We start from the raw sequence: 23,291 nt of genomic DNA, 5'->3' as shown, positions 1-23,291 counted from the left end.
GGAAGTCCGGCGCCGAGATTCCTCCAAAGAAGAAATTGGAGCCGATGACGGCGCCGAAGACAAAGGAATCGGTACCGACGCACCCACAGTCTCGGGTCCGATCAGCCCCGGCTCCAAACTCAAAAGAGTCAGAGGAGGAACATTTTGGGTGACGGGAATAGCCATCGACTGTTGAGTCGGGCTATGAAGCATTTGGGCAAGTGCCTCAGATTTGACAAGTCGACTCACCACCCTCTGTAGGTCATGATCTGAAAGTCTCGGCGACCTAGAGGAATGAGATCTATGGCTCCGTTCAGACAACAATGTCGATGCTGGAGCCGAATGAACGGAGCCGATAGATGGTGATCTAGACCTCTTTCTGGAAGTTGGTTCTGATAACCTAATCGAAGCCGATTCAACAGTCTCTACCTCGGCTCCGGCTGGAGCCGAGGAAACAGTAGGAACATGTGTTCGAGAATCATCGGCTCCAGCCAGAGCCGATGTCCGAACAGGCTCGAAAGCTCCAGCCCGGCGACTCAGATACTGGAGCCGGTCTGGAAGGCTTGGAGGGTTTCCCGAAGATTGAGTTGGGGACCCTCAGGCTTCAATAAGCCCCTTAAAATGAGCTTATTTTTCCGCTCCTGCAGGACTCGAGGGCTGAAACCATGGCAAACAGCACACGAGTCCTGCAGGTGCAAAGGTCCCAGGCAGTAGACACAAGAAGTGTGACCGTCTGTCAGAGGCATTTTCTGACAGCACGAGTCACACTTCTTAAAGCCTGAGACCTTAGATTCTTTAGACATGGTTCTAAAGATAGGAATCACTCACACAAGCACTCACTCCAAATACTAGGAGGGGTGGGAAAGGGGCCTAAGGCCCAAGGTGGATTTTGAGGAAAAAATCAAGGATTAAAGGGAAGAATTCGAAAGACAGGGACTGGAATCGAACTAAGTAAGGGATACTAGAAAATAAAATTAAAGGGGTCTAAGTTGACTAAAAGTCTAAGAAATACACTAACCTGTAGAGCCGGTTGAAACAACGCACCTCGTCAGCTATAGCGGCAAACGAGATCTGGGTAGTTACCGCCTAGCATTGTGGGATATAGGGGAGCCTCGAGCCGGTGGAACTAGCTCTCGAGCTTTAGCAGTGGCCGAGTCGGAGCAGAGGTTCAGCTCCGAACCCATCCAGCAAGAATGAAGGTGAGATAGACAACTTAACATTGTTTATTTACACAGATGTCTGATTGTAACAATAATTTAAAACTATTAAGTCTGAACCATTTCTCCCCGACCACTGAAAATGGGTACTTTTGAACCAGATATACATTCCCAGTAAACAAATGTCAAATAAAATAATATATACATATACAGATAGATAAAGATATATACATATAAATATGTTGATATAGATATGCAAACACTTGAGCAATTTCTCTTTGTGGTAAATATAACTAGCTAACAAAACTGTGACTGGCTCCTAGTACAATCTGGGCTAAGTTGAGAACTAATTAGTTTATTTAAGTACCAAACTTTATCATTCTAACAAATCCAGAAAGTTGTCATGGTCCAAGTCAGAGCCATGCAGTCCCATGAAAGAGTACAGTCAACAGTTAAACCAGAAGGATAAGAACAAATCCAAACACGTCTGATCAAAGCAATCCAAGGTCCTTAAATGTTTGTAACCATTTAAAAAAAACACAGGAATACAAAAAAATAAACATCAGGCATTCAAAGAAGGAAGCAGTTCCACAAAAGTAGAAGGCAGTCAGATAGTATCTGGAAGATCCACTGAAACATGCTACAGTGAGGTACTGTCTTCCTGAAAATCAATAATCGACTTCAAAGTTACACAATCACCTAGGGTGACTTTGCCTGCTGTAGCGGTTTGCATCCACATTAACCAGGTCCATGGTTTTACTTTCACAAATTGACTGAACCGGGACAACTCTGTAGTAGATTTTGATTCAGGGTGTCACACCTCAGAAAATGTGTCACCTATACACATGCAATATAATGTCTTCATGTTAGGAAGATTAAAAAAAAAAACATGATAGCAGAATGCTGCATAATAGAAATGGGAACTGGCAGCTTGCTGATAACTGAGAACAACAATCTAAAAGTGAATTTGTGAAACAAAATGCAGTAATTTAAAGACTAAGAAAATAGTAAAATTATAACAGTGTAAGAGCAAAAACTAAACGAAATACAACTGGGTGTATCTGAATTACAATGAGAAATCCATGGCAGCAAATGATCATCATTTTGCATCAATAGTCAGCATGGTATCTTAAGAAGAATGGTGTGAATTAGGAACAACTACCTGGTAAAATGCGTACATCTCCATGGTTATTTGTTGTAACACCAGCACTGTGTGAAGTCTGACGAGATCTAGATTTCGCAGAAGCATGATTATATAAATCACCAAATGCAACCAATGAAGCTGATCGGGTTCCATTCTGGGAATCTAAGTTCAACTCTTCCACTGTGTGAGTTGTCACTACAAAATTATTTTTAGTGCGTGGAAACGAGTTTGTTAGACGCCCATCCCCTGCAAAAGAATAAATAATACAGTGAAATGCACTTTAAATACAGCATTTATTTAAAGAAAATGTAGGCCTTGTTATGCATTTTATTTTGCAATTACAAATCTGAGTTCTCTAACAAACTCTTACTTACGACATTAACTTGCACAAAAATAAATTTAGAATAAAGTTTGCTATTTATGTATTTATCTGTGGAGTTTATAATTTACTACACTGATGTTTATCTTAATTGTTTACTTACAGTTAATTTTGTTCTTCCTTTAAGGAGCTTTATGAAAAACACGACAATAAAAACTGACCAAAGATAAAATCAGAAAGCTAACATTCTAAAAAAGGATACGGAAGAACAAAGTTATATCATCTATTAAAAAATAATGATAGAAGGTATTACTAAACAAATCAGCTGGTTTTTGGCAGCACACACTACTTAGCTGGTTACAACCTTCTGAGTCTTCTCAAGTAACTCATCTTAAATATCATGATCCCCTATACTTCAGGCCAGCACACCTTAATCACAAGCATCACATTCGTGTGCCCTTACCTGAACACTGGGTAGTGTCTGAAGAAAATATATATCAACAGAGAAGATTATACAATTGCAAACTATGCTTATTGCATATAATGTATGGAGCCTTAATAAGAAAGTGACGAATTTAGAAATGTATCTGTGGGAAGAAAATACGGACGTGGCTACTGTAATTGAAACATGGACTAGCACAAACTAAAGTCCTTGCACTATAAAAATGGTACCACAGACTCTACAATTATAAGACAGAAGGTAAGGGAGATGGTGACAATTTGTGTTAATAACAAAATATAAAGTGCATTTGGTTTATAATATCCCATAGTCTGCAATTCTTCCTGTCATTTCTGTGGTAAAAGAGATAAACCTTAGGGTACCTGGTTTCTACACAAGTCCAAACATGATCATGGAAAGAACTAAAACGTTTTCAGATGAGTTAAAGAAATGTGTAGCATGACTTCTTAGTAGATGAAATAAACATACCAAATACCTGTTGGGATATGAATGCAATATCTGACAATGATGAGAACCACATTTTGAAAGTAATTATTGCCAGGCCCTTGTACCAATATGTTAAAACCCCATGAGTCTTGAAAATATACTAGACACAGTTCTCTATAGATACAGAGTCCAGCCTGATCTGAGGTATCACTGAAACTGTAACATTCTCTGATGGCTCCGTTCAGACAACAATGTCGATGCTGGGCGAATGAACGGAGCCGATAGATGGTGATCTAGACCTCTTTCTGGAAGTTGGTTCTGATAACCTAATCGAAGCCGATTCAACAGTCTCTACCTCGGCTCCGGCTGGAGCCGAGGAAACAATAGGGAACATGTGTTAGAGAATCATCGGCTCCAGCCAGAGCCGATGTCCGAACAGGCCGAGCTCCAGCCGACGACTCAGATACTGGAGCCGGCGGTCTGGAAGGCTTGGAGGGTTTCCTGAGTTGGGGACCCTCAGGCTTCAATAAGCCCTTAAAATGAGCTTATTTTTCCGCTCCTGCAGGACTCGGGCTGAAACCATGGCAACAGCACACGAGTCCTGCAGGTGCAAAGGTCTGAGCAGTAGACACAAGAAGTGCACTGACCGCCTGTCAGAGGCATTTTCTGACAGCACGAGTCACACTTCTTAAAGCCTGAGACCTTAGATTCTTTAGACATGGTTCTAAAGATAGGAATCACTCACACAAGCACTCACTCCAAATACTAGGAGGGTGGGAAAGGGGCCTAAGGCCCAAGGTGGATTTTTGAGGAAAAATCAAGGATTAAAGGAAGAATTGAAGACAGGGACTGGAATCGAACTAAGTAAGGGATACTAGAAAATAAAATTAAAGGGGTCTAAGTTGACTAAAAGTCTAAGAAATACACTAACCTGTAGAGCCGGTTGAAACAACGCACCTCGTCAGCTATAGCAAGCGAGATCTGGGTAGTTACCGCCTAGCATTGTGGGATATAGGGGAGCCTCGAGCCGGTGGAACTAGCTCTCGAGCTTTAGCAGTGGCAGTCGGAGCAGAGGTTCAGCTCGAACCCATCCAGCAAGAATGAAGGTGAGATAGACAACTTAACATTGTTTATTTACACAGATGTCTGATTGTAACAATAATTTAAAACTATTAAGTCTGAACCATTTCTCCCCGGCCACTGAAAATGGGTACTTTTGAACCAGATAGACATTCCCAGTAAACAAATGTCAAATAAAATAATATATACATATACATATAGATAAAGATATATACATATAAATATGTTGATATAGATATGCAAACACTTGAGCAATTTCTCTTTGTGGTAAATATAACTAGCTAACAAAACTGTGACTGGCTCCTAGTACAATCTGGGCTAAGTTGAGAACTAATTAGTTTATTTAAGTACCGAACTTTATCATTCTAGCAAATCCAGAAAGTTGTCATGGTCCAAGTCAGAGCCATGCAGTCCCATGAAAGAGTACAGTCAACAGTTAAACCAGAAGGATAAGAACAAATCCAAACATGTCTGATCAAAGCAATCCAAGGTCCTTAAATGTTTGTAACCATTTAAAAAAAACACAGGAATACAGAAAAATAAACATCAGGCATTCAAAGAAGGAAGCAGTTCCACAAAAGTAGAAGGCAGTCAGATAGTATCTGGAAGATCCACTGAAACATGCTACAGTGAGGTCCTGTCTTCTTGAAAATCAATAATCGACTTCAAAGTTACACAACCACCTAGGGTGACTTTGCCTGCTGTAGCGGTTTGCATCCACATTAACCAGGTCCATGGTTTTACTTTCACAAATTGACTGAACTGGGACAACTCTGTAGTAGATTTTGATTCAGGGTGTCACACCTCAGAAAAAGTCTCACCTATACACATGCAATATAATGTCTTCATGTTAGGAAGATTAAAAAAAAAACCATGATAGCAGAATGCTGCGTAATAGAAATGGGAACTGGCAGCTTGCTGATAACTGAGAACGACAATCTAAAAGTGAATTTGTGAAACAAAATGCAGTAATTTAAAGACTAAGAAAATAATAAAATTATAACAGTGTAAGAGCAAAAACTAAACGAAATACAACTGGGTGTATCCGAATTACAATGAGAAATCCATGGCAGCAAACGATCATCATTTTGGATCAATAGTCAGCATGGTATCTTAAGAAGAATGGTGTGGATTAGGAACAACTACCTGGTAAAATGCGTACATCTCCATGGTTATTTGTTGCAACACCAGCACTGTGTGAAGTCTGACGAGATCTAGATTTCGCAGAAGCATGATTATATAAATCACCAAATGCAACCAATGAAGCTGATCGGGTTCCATTCTGGGAATCTAAGTTCAACTCTTCCACTGTGTGAGTTGTCACTACAAAATTATTTTTAGTGCGTGGAAACGAGTTTGTTAGACGCCCATCCCCTGCAAAAGAATAAATAATACAGTGAAATGCACTTTAAATACAGCATTTATTTAAAGAAAATGTAGGCCTTGTTATGCATTTTATGTTGCAATTACAAATCTGAGTTCTCTAACAAACTCTTACTTACGACATTAACTTGCACAAAAATAAATTTAGAATAAAGTTTGCTGTTTATGTATTTATCTGTGGAGTTTATAATTTGCTACACTGATGTTTATCTTAATTGTTTACTTACAAGTTAATTTTGTTCTTACTTTAAGGAGCTTTATGAAAAACACGACAATAAAAACTGACCAAAGATAAAATCAGAAAGCTAACATTCTAAAAAAGGATATGCAAGAACAAAGTTATATCATCTATTAAAAAATAATGATAGAAGGTATTACTAAACAAATCAGCTGGTTTTTGGCAGCACACACTACTTAGCTGGTTACAACCTTCTGAGTCTTCTCATGCAGCTCATCTTAAATATCATGATCCCCTATACTTCAGGCCAGCACACCTTAATCACAAGCATCACATTTGTGTGCCCTTACCTGAACACTGTGTAGTGTCTGAAGAAAATATATATCAACAGAGAAGATTATAAAATTGCAAACTATGTTTATTGCATATAATGTATGGAGCCTTAATAAGAAAGTGACAAATTTAGAAATGTATCTGTGGGAAGAAAATACTGACGTGGCTACTGTAATTGAAACATGGACTAGCACAAACTAAAGTCCTTGCACTATATAAATGGTACCACAGACTCTACAATTATAAGACAGAAGGTAAGGGAGATGGTGACAATTTGTGTTAATAACAAAATATAAAGTGCATTTGGTTTATAATATCCCAGAGTCTGCAATTCTTCCTGTCATTTCTGTGGTAAAAGAGATAAACCTTAGGGTACCTGGTTTCTACACAAGTCCAAACATGATCATGGAAAGAACTAAAACTTTTTCAAATGAGTTAAAGAAATGTGTAGCATGATTTCTTAGTAGATGAAATAAACATACCAAATACCTGTTGGGATATGAATGCAACATCTGACAATGATGAGAACCACATTTTGAAAGTAATTATTGCCAGGCCCTTGTACCAATATGTTAAAACCCCATGAGTCTTGAAAATATACTAGACACAGTTCTCTATATATACAGAGTCCAGCCTGATCTGAGGTATCACTGAAACTGTAACCTTCTCTGATTACAACACTATCACTTTCAAAACTTTATTTCCATATGTGGGCACAAGGAACAATAAAAACGTGGAACTAACAAAGTTGTTTTACTTGAAGAATTATGACAAAATTGTGATAGGAACTGTGCTTATGGGACTAGAACAGTGAATTTAGTTGTATAGATGTAGAAAAAAAAATTGGTCTCTGTTTTGCACAAAAAGCCAAAAGAGTCAGCTAGTGAATATATTATATCAACTTTTAGGTGTAGTAGGAGACTTGTCAATGGAGTACTATGGTCAAATAAAAATTTGCTAAGACTAGCTAGACAGAAGAAAACATTTTGGAAAAGTATGAAGGCTACCCCATCACAAAGGAACATTATATAGATATATATATATATATATATATATATATATATAGAGAGAGAGAGAGAGAGAGAGAGACTTAAAGTACAAATTTAGCATGATAAGGTTTGCATAAAAAGTAGAGATGTAATTAAACTTGCAGTAGATGTTCTAAAAGATCACCACTGCAATAGCCCCCTGGACCAGCCACCTTTCAAGAGCTTTAGACACCCTCCATACACTTCAATTGGCAGCAGCTTATGCAAAATTCCACACAAAAGGCAGCCAGAGCCAGACTAGGAAGGAGACAAGTGCTCTGAAACCATAACTATATACAAATGGGTGAAAACAACCCCACATTGACAACACTGAAAAGAACAGGAAGAAAAAGTGGGGGTCTGGAGGGAGGGAAGGCAACTGCTATGGTGATTTAACAGAACATCTACTGTTAGGGTAAGTTTACTTACACAACTGTACTATGTTCATCATTAGATCACTGTTGCAGTATCCTTGGCTATTTTACTGATTAAACAAGAGTAGAAAAAAAAAAGACAAAACATCAATAACTAAGACTACAGGACCTCCTGGAGAATGGTCCTGGCAAAGCTTGTTTTGGACGTGGCAAATGAACCAATTCTGTAGTTCTTTGTAAAATTATGTACAGAAGACCAAATTGCTGCCTTAGAATGCTTATCGAGTTTGTTCTTTTCTAGTAAACTAATTAAGAAGCCAATGCCCTTGTAGAATTGGACGTAACCCTGCATGGAAGTGGCTTGCTTTGATTGTATAACTAAAAATAAGCATGAGGCTGTGATGCCCCACCAATGATCCAGTAATCAAGGATCCTCAATTCTCACCACTGGCAACAGTGGGGGATGTACATTGGAATGATGACAGGTACACACACAGTATTTCCAGATGCAGCTCTCTGCATCAAGTGCAATTTCCCTTAAGGGCACACAGAGACCACAGTCAGTCCGGGGCTGGTTTCCCTTTCTCCAAATCCCCAGTAAGACTCCCCACTGGCACAGCTATAGGGTTGAGATCTCAGTTGAGTGGCCAAGCCAAGACCTCCAGCACCCTCTCTGTTCAACCACTGCTTTGTGTCCCTGCCCAAGTAACTGACACACACACACACTTTGAGGTTTGATTATATACACACACACACACACACACACACACACACCTGGGAAAGGCTGACTCAGGTTTACTAGCTATGCCCCCTTCTGCCCAGACTATAAGGTAGTTATTACTGCCACCAGGCACCAGCCAACTCTATCATCTACTTTAAGGTCCTTAACAAAGGGTGTCCAATCTTACTGTGTAATGTTACTATTAATACAAATGGTAGATTGACCAACAGCAAGGCTATTAGGAGTGGCCCAGTGTCACCAAATAAATATGTAAGTACTCTCAGAACTTATATGTCTCACAAATATCACCCACAATGAAAGGTTTAAATATATTTAATAATAAATAATAAAAGAACAAGAAAATACTCAGTTTATAATCACAGTAACATCAGAGTTCAAAATCACAGGAAATATTTAAAACAGCATTGCAAGACAGTCTCAAATAAAGAAAAACATCTAAATTAACTCATTACATCCAAGTGACACCTCTAGGTGCATCTGCAGTTAACTCCTACTGACACCTGTAGGTGTCAAATATTGCTTGCTGATACTTACATCAATAAAAACCATGGTATGGACAAGGTTTTAAAAGATTTCATCTTAAACCTTACACAATGACAAACTCAAATGCATTAATATTTGACCTCTGTCTAGTGCAGGAAAAGAGATTAACCGTTGTTTTATGGTATTAATTTACATAGATATAATTTTCACATATTTCTAAATATCTCAACAGCCAAGTAACACAGACAGAACTTTGTAGCCTCTTATGAAAACTCTCAGCTAGATGAATAACATTTTGCTGACATTATTAGTGTAACTTGAGTGGTTGCTGAGATACTGTAAATTGTTTTCAAAATATTGCAAATGTAACAGTTACTGTGTTTACTATGACTTATAAAATTCAGTTTAAGATCTAGAACCTAAAAAATACTATCACTATAAAAATAGTTTGTGATGAAGAGTTTGTAATTTATACTTCTTTCATAACCCCTATGATCCCAGAAATATGAACATTTGTTTTGAAATGTGAGAACATAATTTGATTCTGTCAAAAGGCTTAGGCTCCGCCCATTGGAAGTTACAGTGCAAACTTCCAGAGCACCATTGGAGTGAATGAGTTAAGCTTTGCTACATTCCTGACTATATCTAGATAATTACTATATTCTAGTTAACTTACTTACAGAACAAGCGAGGTAGAAGTGGTGAGTGAGTTTTCCAGCTGATGTTGTTAGGTAAAAAAAAAATACAGAATACACAGTCTCTCTCAGAGTTTTCTTAAATTAATATCCCAAATATTACTGCTGGGATAGCTTGCAGGATGACATCACTTCTTCTCTGACTCTATACCAGGTAAAACCCCCATTGATGCAGCTGGTAGCATTTAGCATCTACATGCAAAAAATACATAAACTCGGGCTTTTCTTAGATCTACGATAAATCCTAGAAGTCATAAAACAATAAAAACACTTCCAAGACAATACAGTGAACATCTAGTTCTTGATATTTTGTCTGTTACTGCACTGAAACTGAAAGATAACATCCTTTTTTATGGTGTGGCTATAAAGTAATTTAATTTCAAATATTTTTCTGAAGTTTTGCAAGTTAACCTTCTGTATTCCAGTTTCTCCTTTTAAAATATATACATCTAAACAGTTACAACAGTTATGTACATTTCTGTTCTGTTCCAGTAGGGTACACTGTGGATACATTTTTAAAGCTCAGTACTTTACAACCCTTTTCCACACACACTTCTGTACCAGCAGTTTGATATACATATAACATACAGTTCTAATACATTTGTAACACAAGCATATGAATCATGTTAATATTCACAAATGACATATAATTATTTAGAAAATTCCAGATAGCTGGGCTGGCAGTATCTCCTTTCGTGACAGAGGCAACAATCTAAAAATAGTCACCTTTGTCACTGGCTGTTCTTTCCTCTTACTTTCACTGGTCAGCTATCTTGAAAGGTAGAGCTTTGTATGAGACCGCTTAACTTATGTACTCACCATAATTAGGCATCTGTGTTGTCCATTTTCATTCTTCTTCGTGTATGGGTTATGGATCAAGTCCTCAGATCTGACACAACCGCATACGTTAGACTTCGGATCCAACTTTCAAGCTCCTCCCCTCTATCCATAATACGCTACTCCATTCCTATTGCCTGAGATCGAGTTTGCTGCTCTATTTCTTAATAACAGAATTGAAAAAACAATATAGCCAGATAGAAAAGACAAGGCTCAAACCTGGAACTGTAGGTTCCAAACACAATCCAATAGGTCCTTCCAGAAAAAAAAAATGGATGAGGGTTGGATGGGAGGGGAGTTGAAGAATGAAAATGGGCAACACATATGCCTAGTTATGGTGAGTACATAACATAAATCTGATGTTGTCCTTTTCATTCTTCCTCACTTATGGGACAGAGTTCCCAGCTACATTGACCTTGGGTGGCCCTCATGGAAGGATATTCCTTAGCACTGCCAAACTAAAGGAGGCTCTATTTCTAGATACAGGCGCATAGGATCATAGGAAGTTACTAGGCTAATGGCCCTAGGTCCCTTACAAGCCTAGCCAAGTTCTACCCTTAATTCCATGATCAGCACCTATTGCACCTGTCCAAGAGGAACACAGGTGGAACTCCCAAGGTAAATTTACCCATCCAATCATCCAGACTGCATTTGAAGAGGGCCAATAAGGTGCTCTGTTTGACATGAAGTGGGAGTCTGTTCCAAAGGTGTGGTAACCACTGGGAGACAAATCTGTCTCGCCAGCAGGTTATATTAATGTCATATACTAGGTTAAGGTCTTTACAGTGAGTAACCCCTGTACCATTTGACTTATGAATATGCAGCATTTCCAGTAAAACTGGGTCAGAGATCCTTGTATGCAAGTCAGAGATCACCTCTGAGTAGTCTGTATGAAAGTGAATAAAGTGACAGTGATTTCAGATGATCCACATAGGACAGATGCTGAAGACCTTGAATTTTCCTTGTGAGGAAACTCTGTGGTCTCTTCAATTGCTACAGGTGCTTGGAAAGTTACACACCAAAGAGGTGTTGTACTCAATTATTGGCCTGATGAGGGAAGAGTACAGGGAGGTTCTAACTTCTTTTTTTCTGGAGGCAATGCCCTTAGTTATGAGATGAGCAATACAGAATGCCCTTCTTACCATTACGGAGACGTGGTGGTCAAAGGTAAGGCTAGTTTCAACCTGTGTGCCCAGGTCTGTCACCAATGAGTGCATACTAAAGGTGTTGCTGTTGATGTGACAGCTAGCAGGAATATCACTTTTACTGAAAGGAATGATAATACACTTTTTTTGCACTGAGTATAAGGTCATGACTTTGGCACCAATCATTTGTTTGTGTAAGACCCTCTTGTAGGATGTTGACATCATCTGGCAATTCTATGACCACTCCCAGTCTGCAGTAATCAGCAAACTTTGTCAGCCACAGACCTTTAATTTTTGCTTGTACTTTGGAGAAATGGATTCCAAACAGCAGAGGTCCCACGAGAGATCCCTGTGGAACACCACTGGTTACAGGTCTGCTGTTGGAAGTAACTATATGGATTCTATCAGTGAGCCAATTAGCAACCAATCTAACAATATCAGGGTTGATACCTAGCTGGGTGAGTTGGTAAATGATGCTCGAGTAAGGGATAGTGTCAAACGCCTTGGCCTAGGTAGGCTGTATTCACAGAATTCCCCTTGTCCAGGGCCTTGGTGACTGCCTGGAAGAAGTCCACTATGTTTAACAGGCATGATCGCCCTTTGACAAATTCAAACAGAGTCTGGTAAAGTGTTTGGAGATTACCTATATCTTTGCTGATAAGGTCTATGATGACTTGCTCCTTGCCCTTGCAGTTTAGGCTAGTCAAGCAAATAGATCTATAGTTCCCACGGGCAGTGGAAGCACCACCTTTGTGCAAGGGAATAACAGTGGCTGTTTTCCATTCAGCTGGCATGAAGCTGGTGCATAGACTATGACTGAAAAGAGTACTCAATAGTGTTGCTAATTCTTGTTGGAGCCCATTTAGGATGCAGCCTGAGATATTATCAGGCCCCATAGATGCTGCGTTTTTGGCCTTAGAGAGGGTGTTTATGACCTGCTCTTTAGAGATACAAGGTAGGAGACAGATGGTAGGGATGTCATGGGGTACATGTGGTGGAGACAGTGGAGTGAAGTTTTTACAGAACCTGTTGAATGATGTCCAACTTGTAATGTGAGGCAAAGGTATGAGTCTTGGTCCATGCAGCTGCTGCACAAATATCCACAGATGTTCTTGACCAAAAAGCAGATGAATTATCCCTGGATCTAGCTGCGTGAGCTTGGGGAGCTTTTGGTAATGTCGTAACCTTTTGAGAGTAAATCCATGAGATACAGTCTGTAATCCATTTAGCTAGGGTAACTTTAGAAACTGACTGCCTAAGAGACTTGGAGAGAAAGATACACAAAGCTGGTCTGACTTTCTAAACTGTTTTGTTCAGTGAAGGTAAAAACATAGTTGTCTGTGTACATCAAGTAGGTGTAGCATGTACTCTCCTTTACTGGCAAAATTTGGAAAGAAAACTGGCAAGTGAATGGACTGGTTGATGTTACTTTCAGAGGCTACCTTTGATGAAACAGGAGGGATAATCTGTAGAGAAACCCTATGTGACAAAAGGAGATAATGCCAGCCCAGCTAGCTGGAATTTTGTAATTATATGTCATTGGTGAACATCAAAATGATTTATACAAAATGCTTGTGTTTGAAATGTAGCCACAGTGTGCTCTACAGAGAGAGAACAGAAATGTACATGCACTACAGTAACTGTTTAAATGCATATATTTTAACTATGGAAACTGAAATACAGGAAGTTAACTGCAGAAAAATAACTGAAATAAGCAACCTATCTAACAATGTAAGGGTTGATACTGAGCTGGGTGAGTTTGTCAATGATGGTGCCTTTCGGTTTTCATAGGTTGGTACTAGGCTATCGGCCCTAGGGCCTATACAAGCCTAGTCATAACAATTCCCTGGCTATTTCTTCCCACAGTATTTACTTCCCTGGACCCCTGTCTAGCATGGCAACTGACATGATCCCCAGGGTGAATTTCTCATCTCCCATCCAGTCATCAAGGTTCCTTTTGAAGAGGGCCAAAGAGGTGGCCTGCTTGACATGTATGGGCAGTCTATTCCAGAGTATAAGGAGTCTCTGGGTCAGGAACTTATCCCTCCAGCATGTTCTGTTCATTGTGATGGCAAGGTTTAGATCCCTGGAGCGTGTGTCTCTGAGGGATTGGGATTTCTTTAAGTGTAGCATGTCCAACAGCTCTGGGTTTGACATGGCCTTGTATGTTAAGCAGAGATCGCCTCTGAGTAGATGATATGAGAGAGAGTATAGGTGGAGATTTTTTAGATGGTCAGCATAGGGCATCTGCTTTAGGCCTGTGATTATTTTTGTGAGGTATTTCTGCGGCCTTTCCAGTTGTTGCAGATGTCTTGAGAGGTACATACCAAATGGGGCATTGTATTCTATAGTGGGTCTAATGAGGGATGAGTACAGTGGGACAATGACCTCCTTTTTTCTGGATGAAAAGCCCTTAGTGATGAGGTGTGCCACATAGAAGGATTTCCTGACTGTTGTGGTGATGTGGTTATCGAAGGTGAGACCACTGTCCAACTGTGTCCCTAAGTCTCTTATCACACTTTCGGTGTTTAGTGTACTGCCACCTATGTGGTAATTCATGGGTACATGTTTTTTCCCAAAGGGGATAACTATGCATTTTTTGGTATTGAGCTTGAGCCCGTGGCTCTGGCACCAAGCATCTGTTTCTGTAAGGCCCTTTTGTAGAATATCCACATCATTTGGGGATTCAATAATGGCTACCAGTTTGCAGTAATCTTTGAACTTTGTTAGTCAGAGTCGCTTAGTATTGGCCTGTACTTCACAGAAGTAGATGCCAAACAAGAGCGGTCCCAGGACTGAACCCTAAGGTACTCCACTTGTCACTTGTCTGGAACTGGATTTGGAGTCGGCTACTTTTACAGTGTGGGTTCTGTCAGTAAGCCAGTTGGCAACCCATCGAGTGATGTTGGGATTAATGCCCAGCTTAGTAAGTTTATCTATGATTCCAGAGTGGGGGGGTGGTGTTGAAGGCCTTGGTGAGGTCCAGATAGGCTGTGTGGACCACCTTACCCTTGTCCACAGCTCTGGAGACTGATTCAAAGAAGTCAATCAGGTTCAGGAGACAAGATCGGCCCTTCACAAACCCAAACTGGGTGGGGTCCAGACAACCTTCAAAGTTCTATGATAATACATTCCATAGCCTTGCAGATCAGGCTTGTCAGACTGATGGAGTGGTAGTTCCCGGGATCCAAGTTGGATCCCCCCTTGTGGAGTGGGGTAACTGTTGCTGTGCGCCACTCAGTGGGCACGAAGCCTGAGGTGAGGCTATGATTAAACTTGACACTTAGGTGAGGTGCCAGTTCATTTTGTAGTTCATTTAGTACACAGTCTGGGATATCGTCTGGTCCCATGGATGCTGTATTCTTAGCTTTGGAGAGTGCATTTTTTACCTGTGTGGCCGTTATTACCAGAATTTGGCAATCTTTCGGTATTGAGATGGGCCCTTTAGGGGGAGAGAGGGGGGTGAAGTTTGCACTGAATCAATCTGCCAAGATATTGGCAATATCCTTGGGATCAGTATATTTAATGCCATTCTGAGCATTACCATTTAGATTCTTGACATAGCTATAGAATGCCTTGTGGTTGTCTTTGGAATCTTTGGCAATTTTATTTTCATAACTAGCTTTGGAGGACTGTGTGAGGGATCTCAGCTTCTTACTGAGGCTGGTAAGGGAGTTTTTTGTATCTTGGGATTTTCCTCTTTTCTGCAACAGTTTCTTCCTTTTGTTGTAAAGTTTGTTTATGGCAAGGGACCACCAGATTGGCTTCTTTTTTATGGAGGAGAGCGTCTTGGTTTTATTGGGGATGGCACGACTCATGCAAGAGACACAATGTCTGTACTAGGAAACTCTCTGTATAGTCATTAGGGCAAAGTAATTACTAGTCTTAAAAGCAGGAAAGAATGCAATTGTTTTATGACTTCCAGCATCTGCCAGAGATCTGAGGAGAAGCCCTTGTCTGTATATTTTTACAGGTAGATGCTAAATACTACCAGCTTCATCAATGGTCATTTGGCTTGGGAAATGGCAGTCAGATGACAAGAAATTATGTCATTCTGAAAGTTATCACAGCAGTAATATTTGAGATATTAATCTGAGAAGTCTAGTAGTGAGACAAAGCATTCTGCATTCTGCCTTGGACCTAACAACAACTAGGAGTTCCATTCATCACATCTCCCTTGCTCTATTAGTAAGTTTATTTGTTTTATTTTACATTTGTTTACCAGGATAGTCTGACTGGATACACATCCATTTACAGTGGAGGCCCAGGGAGAAAAGCTCCACAATTAGATTAACATCAACATGGTAATACAAACTATCAAATAACAGTAATAACTGAGCTAAGTACAGATATAAAAAGTCTCATACAATCTAGTCAAAACAATAAACAATACATCAGCAGTAAGTGAGTAAATTTACAAAGATAGAGAGTCTCATACATCAAAGCTTTAACATTGATTAGTGAGAGGATAAAAGAATAAAAAAATCATATGATTAGACATGACATATTATGCAATTTCAAGTTGAGAGTAAGATACCCAACTGTAGCATACATACAGTAGAGACAGCAGGAAGGAAGGTGTAAAGTGTGCTGAGATTGTGAGATTCATGTGATGCATGGACATAGCCATGTATTCATAAGATGCGATTTGACAGCATTTTTGAAACGTGTTAGTGAGTGCAAGGGGGAAGGTTATTCCAAGATCTAGCTATGGCATGAGAAAAAAGAGCTTTCCCTGAGTTGTTTTTAGCTTTAGAGATGCAGAAGAGGGATTTCTCAGTAGATTGGAGAGGACAATTAGTTTTGCATGGAGAGAGTAACTGGCTTAGTGCTGTTTTTTTTCAGGATGTCTAACAATATTAAAGGCAATGACTAGCTGGTGGTAATTGAGTAGCTGGGGAAGTTCTAACCATCATAGTTCCCTTAGAGATCGACAGTGATGGGTTCAGAAGGTGCAGTTGTTAGCAAACTTGGCAATTTTATTGCAACATGATTCAAGTCTGGAGAGATTAAGTTCTTAGGGTATAGTATAATTCTTTTAGATTCAGTCAGGAATATAGTAAAGCTTAGTTTAGATATTTTTCTTTATTTGAGACTGTCCTACAATATTGTTTTAAATATTTCATGTAGTTTTGAATACTGATGTCACTCTGAATATATATTTAGTATTGTCTTGTTCTTTTATTATTTATTATTAAATATATTTAAACCTTTCATTGTGGCTGATCTGTGTAGAGATATTTAAGTTTTGAGAGTACTTGCATGTTTATTTGGTGACACCGTGTGGGCCACTCCTGATAGCCTTGCTCTTGGTCAAACTAACATTTGTGTTAATATTTATATTCTACAGTAAGTCTGGCTGCCCTTTGTTAAGTTATGATGAAAGGGTATTGGTTGAAATATTTTCTTATGAAGGTGTACATAAGAAATTTGTAGTAAAAGAAAACACTATGGCTTATTTTTTTTTGCATACCTAAGATACACAAGAGTCTGGTGGACCCTCCGGGGCAACCTATTGTTTCTGCCTGTGGCTATTTTACACATAATTTAGCTTTTTCTTACATACCTTTCTGAGGTTGGAGGTGGAAAAATTGCCCTCATATATTAAGGATTCTTTTGATTTTTTTAAATAAAATAAAGCATATAAAGTGGGAAGATGATATGTTTTTTATAGTCATAGACATAGTTAGTTTATATACTATTTCTTACATACCTTTCTGAGGTTGGAGGTGGAAAAATTGCCCTCATATATTAAGGATTCTTTTGATTTTTTTTAAATAAAATAAAACATACAAAGTGGGAAGATGATATGTTTTTTATAGTCATAGACATAGTTAGTTTATATACTATTATTGCACACACCCATGGTCTGGAGGCTTTGCTGTTCTTTCTTAAAGATACCCCTAAAACACATTATATTTTAGAATTAACACATCTTTGCTTGAATCACAACATTTTTGAATTTAATGGAGAATTATATAAACAATTAAACGGAACAGCAATGGGGGCAGGTTTTGCCCCTATGTAGGCCAGCCTGTTTATGGGAATGTTTGATAATAAATTTATATATAAACATGACTTTTTTGTCAAGCATGTTTTACATTATTATAGATTTATTGATGATTTGACATTTATTTGTAAAGGGGGACGGAAAGAAGTGGAAATATTTATAAAACACTCACATGAAAATAGTAATAATATTAAGTTTGGTAGTGTTCAAAAAGGTGTTGGGGTGAAATTTTTCGATATAGTCTTAAGTGGTATATGTAATAAGAATATCCAAACAGGTATACATAGTAAATTTGAAGGAAGTAATCATATTTTACATGGAGATAGTTGCCACCCCCCCCCCCCATACAATAAGATCTATTCCATATGGGGAATTCCTTAGAATCAAAATGTTGTGTAGTGAGAAATCAATGAAATAGCAATTTTTTTATAGAGAGGGGTTATAATAAAGAAATGGTGGAGATAAGCAAAGTCAGAGTTATAAAACAAGGGAAAGGAAATAAAGGTAGCTTTAATAAAAATAGGGTGAACAAAAGTGAGAATGAGAACAAACAAAATTTGTTTTTTGTGACGAAGTATACTTTTTTTTTTCTGATACCTTGGTGGAGTTAACCAAATATTATTGGGACACCTTGATAAAGAGTAAGAGTTTAAAAATTAAAATGAATGATTTTCCAGTTTTGTCTTATTTGAGGGGTAAGTGTGTAAAAGATTTTATAGTGCATGGAAGATTTCAACCTTCTCTGGTACAAAGAAATCTGGAAATACAAAGTTGGGGTACCTTCCCTTGTCGAAGTTGTAATTGTTGTCAGTATATTGTACAGACCTTTCATAAAATAAATGCAAAAGGTATTGTGTGTAAGGGTGTGCATTCCTGTGATAGCACAGGAATAGTATATGGGACTAAAATGTACTTGTGGTAAGGCATACACTGGAGAAAGCAAAATAAGTTTTAAAGAAAGGTTGAGAGAACATGTAAGAGATATAAAGAAAGGTAGGGAAACAAACCCTGTAGTATTACATTTTAAGGAATTTCATAGTAAAAATGTTCAGAGGTTACAAGCCACAGTTTTAGGACAAGTTAAACAAACATATGATTTGGATATAAAAAGTACATTATGGAAAAAGGAATTTGTTTTTATTTTAAATTTTGATACTATGACCACTAAGGGGTTAAACAGGGAATGTCATTAGAAATGTTTTCTTTAAAGATGTAATTAGTTTATTGGTAAAGTGAATAAATGAATTTTAACAATATAAAAGGGAGGGGATATGTGACTGAGGTATACTCTGAAAAGGCTTAGAGCCGAGGTGCTAGAGAGATTCAGAAGTGTTGGTGCTTTTTTACTGTTTACTGCTGTCTTTAGCTGCTGTACACTGGATGCTGCTTTCTTTTGGAGACTGCAACCTGCCTGTTTGTGAACCATTGCTGCTGTTTTCTCAGTGGATTCTGGTACTGTGGAACTGTGATATTACTAAACTGCAGTGTGCTACCATAACAAACTGCTTTGGAAGGTAAATATTGGCTCTTTTCTTTCGTGGTGAATAACAAACTACCATTTGTGCTAATATTAATATTCCACAGTAAGACTGGCCGCCCTTTGTTAAGGGCCTTAAAGTAGCTGATAAGTACTGACTGGTGGCAATAATAACTACCTTATAGTCTGGGCAGAAGAGGCATCGCTAGTAAACCTGTGCGTGTGTGTGTGCGTGTGCGTGTGCGTGTGTGTGTGTGTGTGTGTGTGTGTGTGTGTGTGTGTAATCAAACCTCAAAGAGTGTGTGTCAGCTACCTGAGCAGGGCCACGAAGCACTGCTTAGACAGAGAGGGTGCTGGAGGTCTTGGCTTGGTCACTCAGCTGAGATCTCAACTCTATAGCTGTGCCAGTGGGGAGTCTTATTCGGGATAGGGAGAAAGGTAGAGGAACCAACCCAGGACTGACTGTCGTCTCTGTGTGCTCTTAAGGGAAATTGCACTTGATGCAGAGAGTTGCATCTGGAAATAGTGTGTGCGTACATGTTATCCTCCCAGGGTACGTCCTCCACTGGTGCCAGTAGTGAGGATTGAGGCTCCTTGATTATTGGTTGGCAATGGTGGGTCATCACACCCTATCTTTCTGAAAAATAATGTATGGAGTTTTTGCTGAAAGATTCCGGAATTCAGAAATTCTTTTTGCAGAAGTTATAGCTACCAAGAAAACCATCTTCCATGACAGAAATTTTAGATCAGATTTGTTTGACGGTTCAAATGGTTTTTGTGTTAAACTTTCAAGTACCGCAGTAAGATCCCAAGGCAGTGAGAGATCCTTTATCAGAGGCCTCAGAAGACAAATGACTTTCATGAAAGCTTTACACAATCTAGAGGAAGCCAAGGATAAAGATTTACTCCCCATGTGGAAATTTGAAATTGCTGCCAACTGAAGTTTAACTGTAGAGAAACTAGCCCCATCTTTTTAAAGAGTTGTCAAAAAAAAGAACAGCTGAAAATGGTGCAGGAAAAAGGGTCAATATTCTTACTGATGCCCAAATACAGAACCTTTTCTAGTTACTTTTATAAACTTTTTTTTGGAAGAATCCTTTTGAGAAGCCATAATAATGTCACAAACTGGGGAAGAGAGCCTTGACTGTTTAACTATTACTGAAGGTGGAGAAACCGTGCGGTCAGCTTGAGGAACTGAATGCTGGGGTGTTGAATCCCTGACGGGTGAGACAGGAGATCCTGAGTAGGCTCCAGTTAAGTATCCATGGTAGATAATGAAGATGAGGCCATAGAAAGGAGAACCATACTTGCTGCGGCCAGAAGGGGGCAATGAGGATTACTGAACTCTTCAGCCTGCTGGCTTTCTGCAAAAATCTGGGAATCAGGGGAAGAGGATGATAAGCATAAAGGAGACCCAAGCATGAAGAAAAGCATTTCTCAGTGACTCCCCCTGAGGGGGGATCAAAGTGAAGTACTTGCTGCACTTGGTATTGAGAGGAGTGGCAAACAGGATGCAGCAAGGTTGGCCCAACGCCTGAAGATCATATTCGCTACCATCTGATTGAGAGACCACTCGTGAGGTATCAGAATGGATTGTCTTGGTTTGTCTGCAAGCATGCTGGTTTTCCCAAGGATGTGCATCACAAACAGAAAGCGGTCTTGCTGAGATCACCCATTCTCAAACCCTCATGGTCTCTCTGGAAAGGGGTTAAGATTGGGTTCCACCTTGCTTGTTGATGCACCAGACTACAGACATGTTGTCGGTCTGAACTGCAATAGTCACCAAAGGAAGAGCATCTTTAAAAGCCTGCAATGTTAAAAGGACTGCTGTCATTTATAGGACACTGACATGCAACTAGGTCTCTTGGGGGACCACATGCCTTGAACAATTCTTCCCTAGTAATGTCCTTTAACCCCAGTTAAGAAATATCTGCGGTCACTGTGGCTACTGGCTTCAGTAGAAAAGGTCTGCCCAGAAAATTGCCTGATTAAATCCACAAGCAAATGTGTCGCTTGCAAATCAGACCGAGTTTTACTTGAAAAGACAGGGGCTGATATAGAATAGACCACTGTACAGCTAGAGTCCATTGGAGAACCCCCATAAAGAAGCATGCAAGAGGAAGAAGTATTATGGCAGCTGACATTGATCCACATGCTTGAAGCACTAGCCTTGCTGGAGGAGATGAATGGGAAAGGATAGCCTGAGCCTGGTTTCTGAAGGCAGTAATGTGGTGGAGAGGCAAAGATGCTATCTGTGTTGTGTTCAAAACTGTCCCAGTGAATTCCAGGCACTGAACTGATGCAACTTTTGATTTGTCAAGATGTATCATAATGCCCAAAGTGTCGCAAAACTGGAGGAAATAGTCCCTGGCATGCTGAAGGTGATGCTTGGATGGGGTGGTTAGGAGACAGTCATCTAGATATGGAAACACCTGGAATCCGTACAGTCTCAACTGACCTGCGACTACTGCCAAACATTTGATAAACACCCTGGGGGCTGTGGTGAGTCCAAAGGGCAGAGCACTGCATTGGCAATGACTGGATCCCAGCCAAAAGCAGAGATGTCTTCTGGATTGCCTCTCTCTTTTGATATGATACTACATGTCATGAAGATCTACAGAGCACATCCAATTGTCTTTGCGCAGAAAGGGCAGGATGAACTGAACTGTGACCATTCAGAACTTCACTTTTTTCTTTACATACTGGTTCAATTTGCTTACTTGACATGATTAGGAATAAGTATATTAGAGGGTCAGCCCAGGTTGGAAGGTTTGGAGACAAAGCCAAAGAGGCAAGATTACATTGGTTTGGACATGTGCTCAGGAGGGATGCAGAGTATATTGGAAAAAAGAAGCTAAGGATGAAGATGCCAGGTAACAGGAAAAGAGGAAGGCCTAAGATAAGGTTTATGGATGTGGTGAGAGAGGACATGCAGGTGGTCGGTGTGACAGAACAAGATGCAGAGGACAGGAAGAAATGGAAACAGATGATACGCTGTGGCAATCCCTAATGGGAGCAGCCGAAAGAAGAAGACTGGTTCAATTTGCTTTGATCCAAAATGATTCTGGGTCCCCATTTTCTTTGGCACTAAAAAGAAGTATTAATAAGTTCTGAATCCTATCTGGTCTGGTGGGACCTTCTGGATGGCTCGTTTTTCTAGCAGCTTTTGTATTTCTTGTGCTGCAGCCTTCCTCTGACTGGGTGAAACATCGGGAAGTTTCTTCCTTTGACTGTGAAGAAAAGGGAAAATGGTATGTAATAACCTCTGGATATTATTTTTAGCACCCATAAATCTCTTGTAATGTTTGTTCAGGCATTTACGGGCAAAGAGAACCAACCCCTGAATGCCTCCAGAGTTGGATAGTTTGGCAGCATTTTTGGAGCACTGATAGCACCTGTCTGAAAAAAAATTCAAAATCCCTGATTCTGCGGGTCTCCTCTTCCTCTAGGGTGATGTCTGCCATTAAAATTTCCTCCTCTGCCTCTGAAGGAATTGTCCCCATGCAAATCCTGGAAAGGTCCCGGAGATTTACAGAACCACATTTTCATGCCACCTCTCTGGTTCCTAGAGAAGGTCCGTTGAGGTGTAGAGAACTTGATCCCTATGGCAGTCAGGGCCTTGTCTCTGTGGGCAAGCATATCCTTTACTGATAGCCCAAACAAGGAAGTGCCCTCAAACGAGGCATTAATAAAGGATGTCTTAAAGGGCTCTGCAAAGTCACATAGTCGCATTCAGGCATGTCTCCTTATGGTGATACCTGAACCTGTTGCTCATGAGGTACCTTCAGCTGTGTAAGAGATTAACCTCATCGAAGCATTTGAAATAGATAAAATAGTGGCCAGTTGAAAGAAAGTCCTTTTGAAATCCTCAGCAGACATGGACTCTTGACAGAGTATTTGAAAGTTCTTTAGTCAAATCTTTCTGAAGCATAGTAAAGTGCGCCAGGTAATTAAGCGACCTCAGAGCGAAAGTAGCTGAGGTGAACACTCGCTTTACAAATCTGTCCAGTGCTCTGTACTACCTATTAGGTGGATGGACAG

At 39.6% G+C, this 23,291-nt stretch overlaps 1 protein-coding gene across 1 annotated transcript in view; it reads right to left on the bottom strand.

The window, feature by feature from the left end:
* LRRC49 (leucine rich repeat containing 49) overlaps window positions 1-5,301 on the bottom strand; it is a 2,278,115-nt gene extending 2,272,814 nt beyond the window's left edge. The window contains exons 1-2 of the mRNA XM_044078469.1: window positions 5,241-5,301; window positions 2,299-2,526 (exon numbers count right to left, since the gene is read on the bottom strand). Coding sequence (XP_043934404.1) covers window positions 2,299-2,526; window positions 5,241-5,301 — 289 coding nt within the window. The remainder of the gene's footprint in view (window positions 1-2,298; window positions 2,527-5,240) is intronic.
* Window positions 5,302-23,291: the final 17,990 nt, after the last annotated feature.

This window comes from Protopterus annectens, chromosome 7.part1 (genome assembly GCF_019279795.1).
Source record: "Protopterus annectens isolate FY-2018-M chromosome 7.part1, PAN1.0, whole genome shotgun sequence".
Lineage (NCBI taxonomy): Eukaryota > Metazoa > Chordata > Ceratodontiformes > Protopteridae > Protopterus > Protopterus annectens.
The sequence above is the reverse complement of the archived record's forward strand: the minus strand, read 5'-3'. Positions and strand labels throughout refer to the sequence as shown.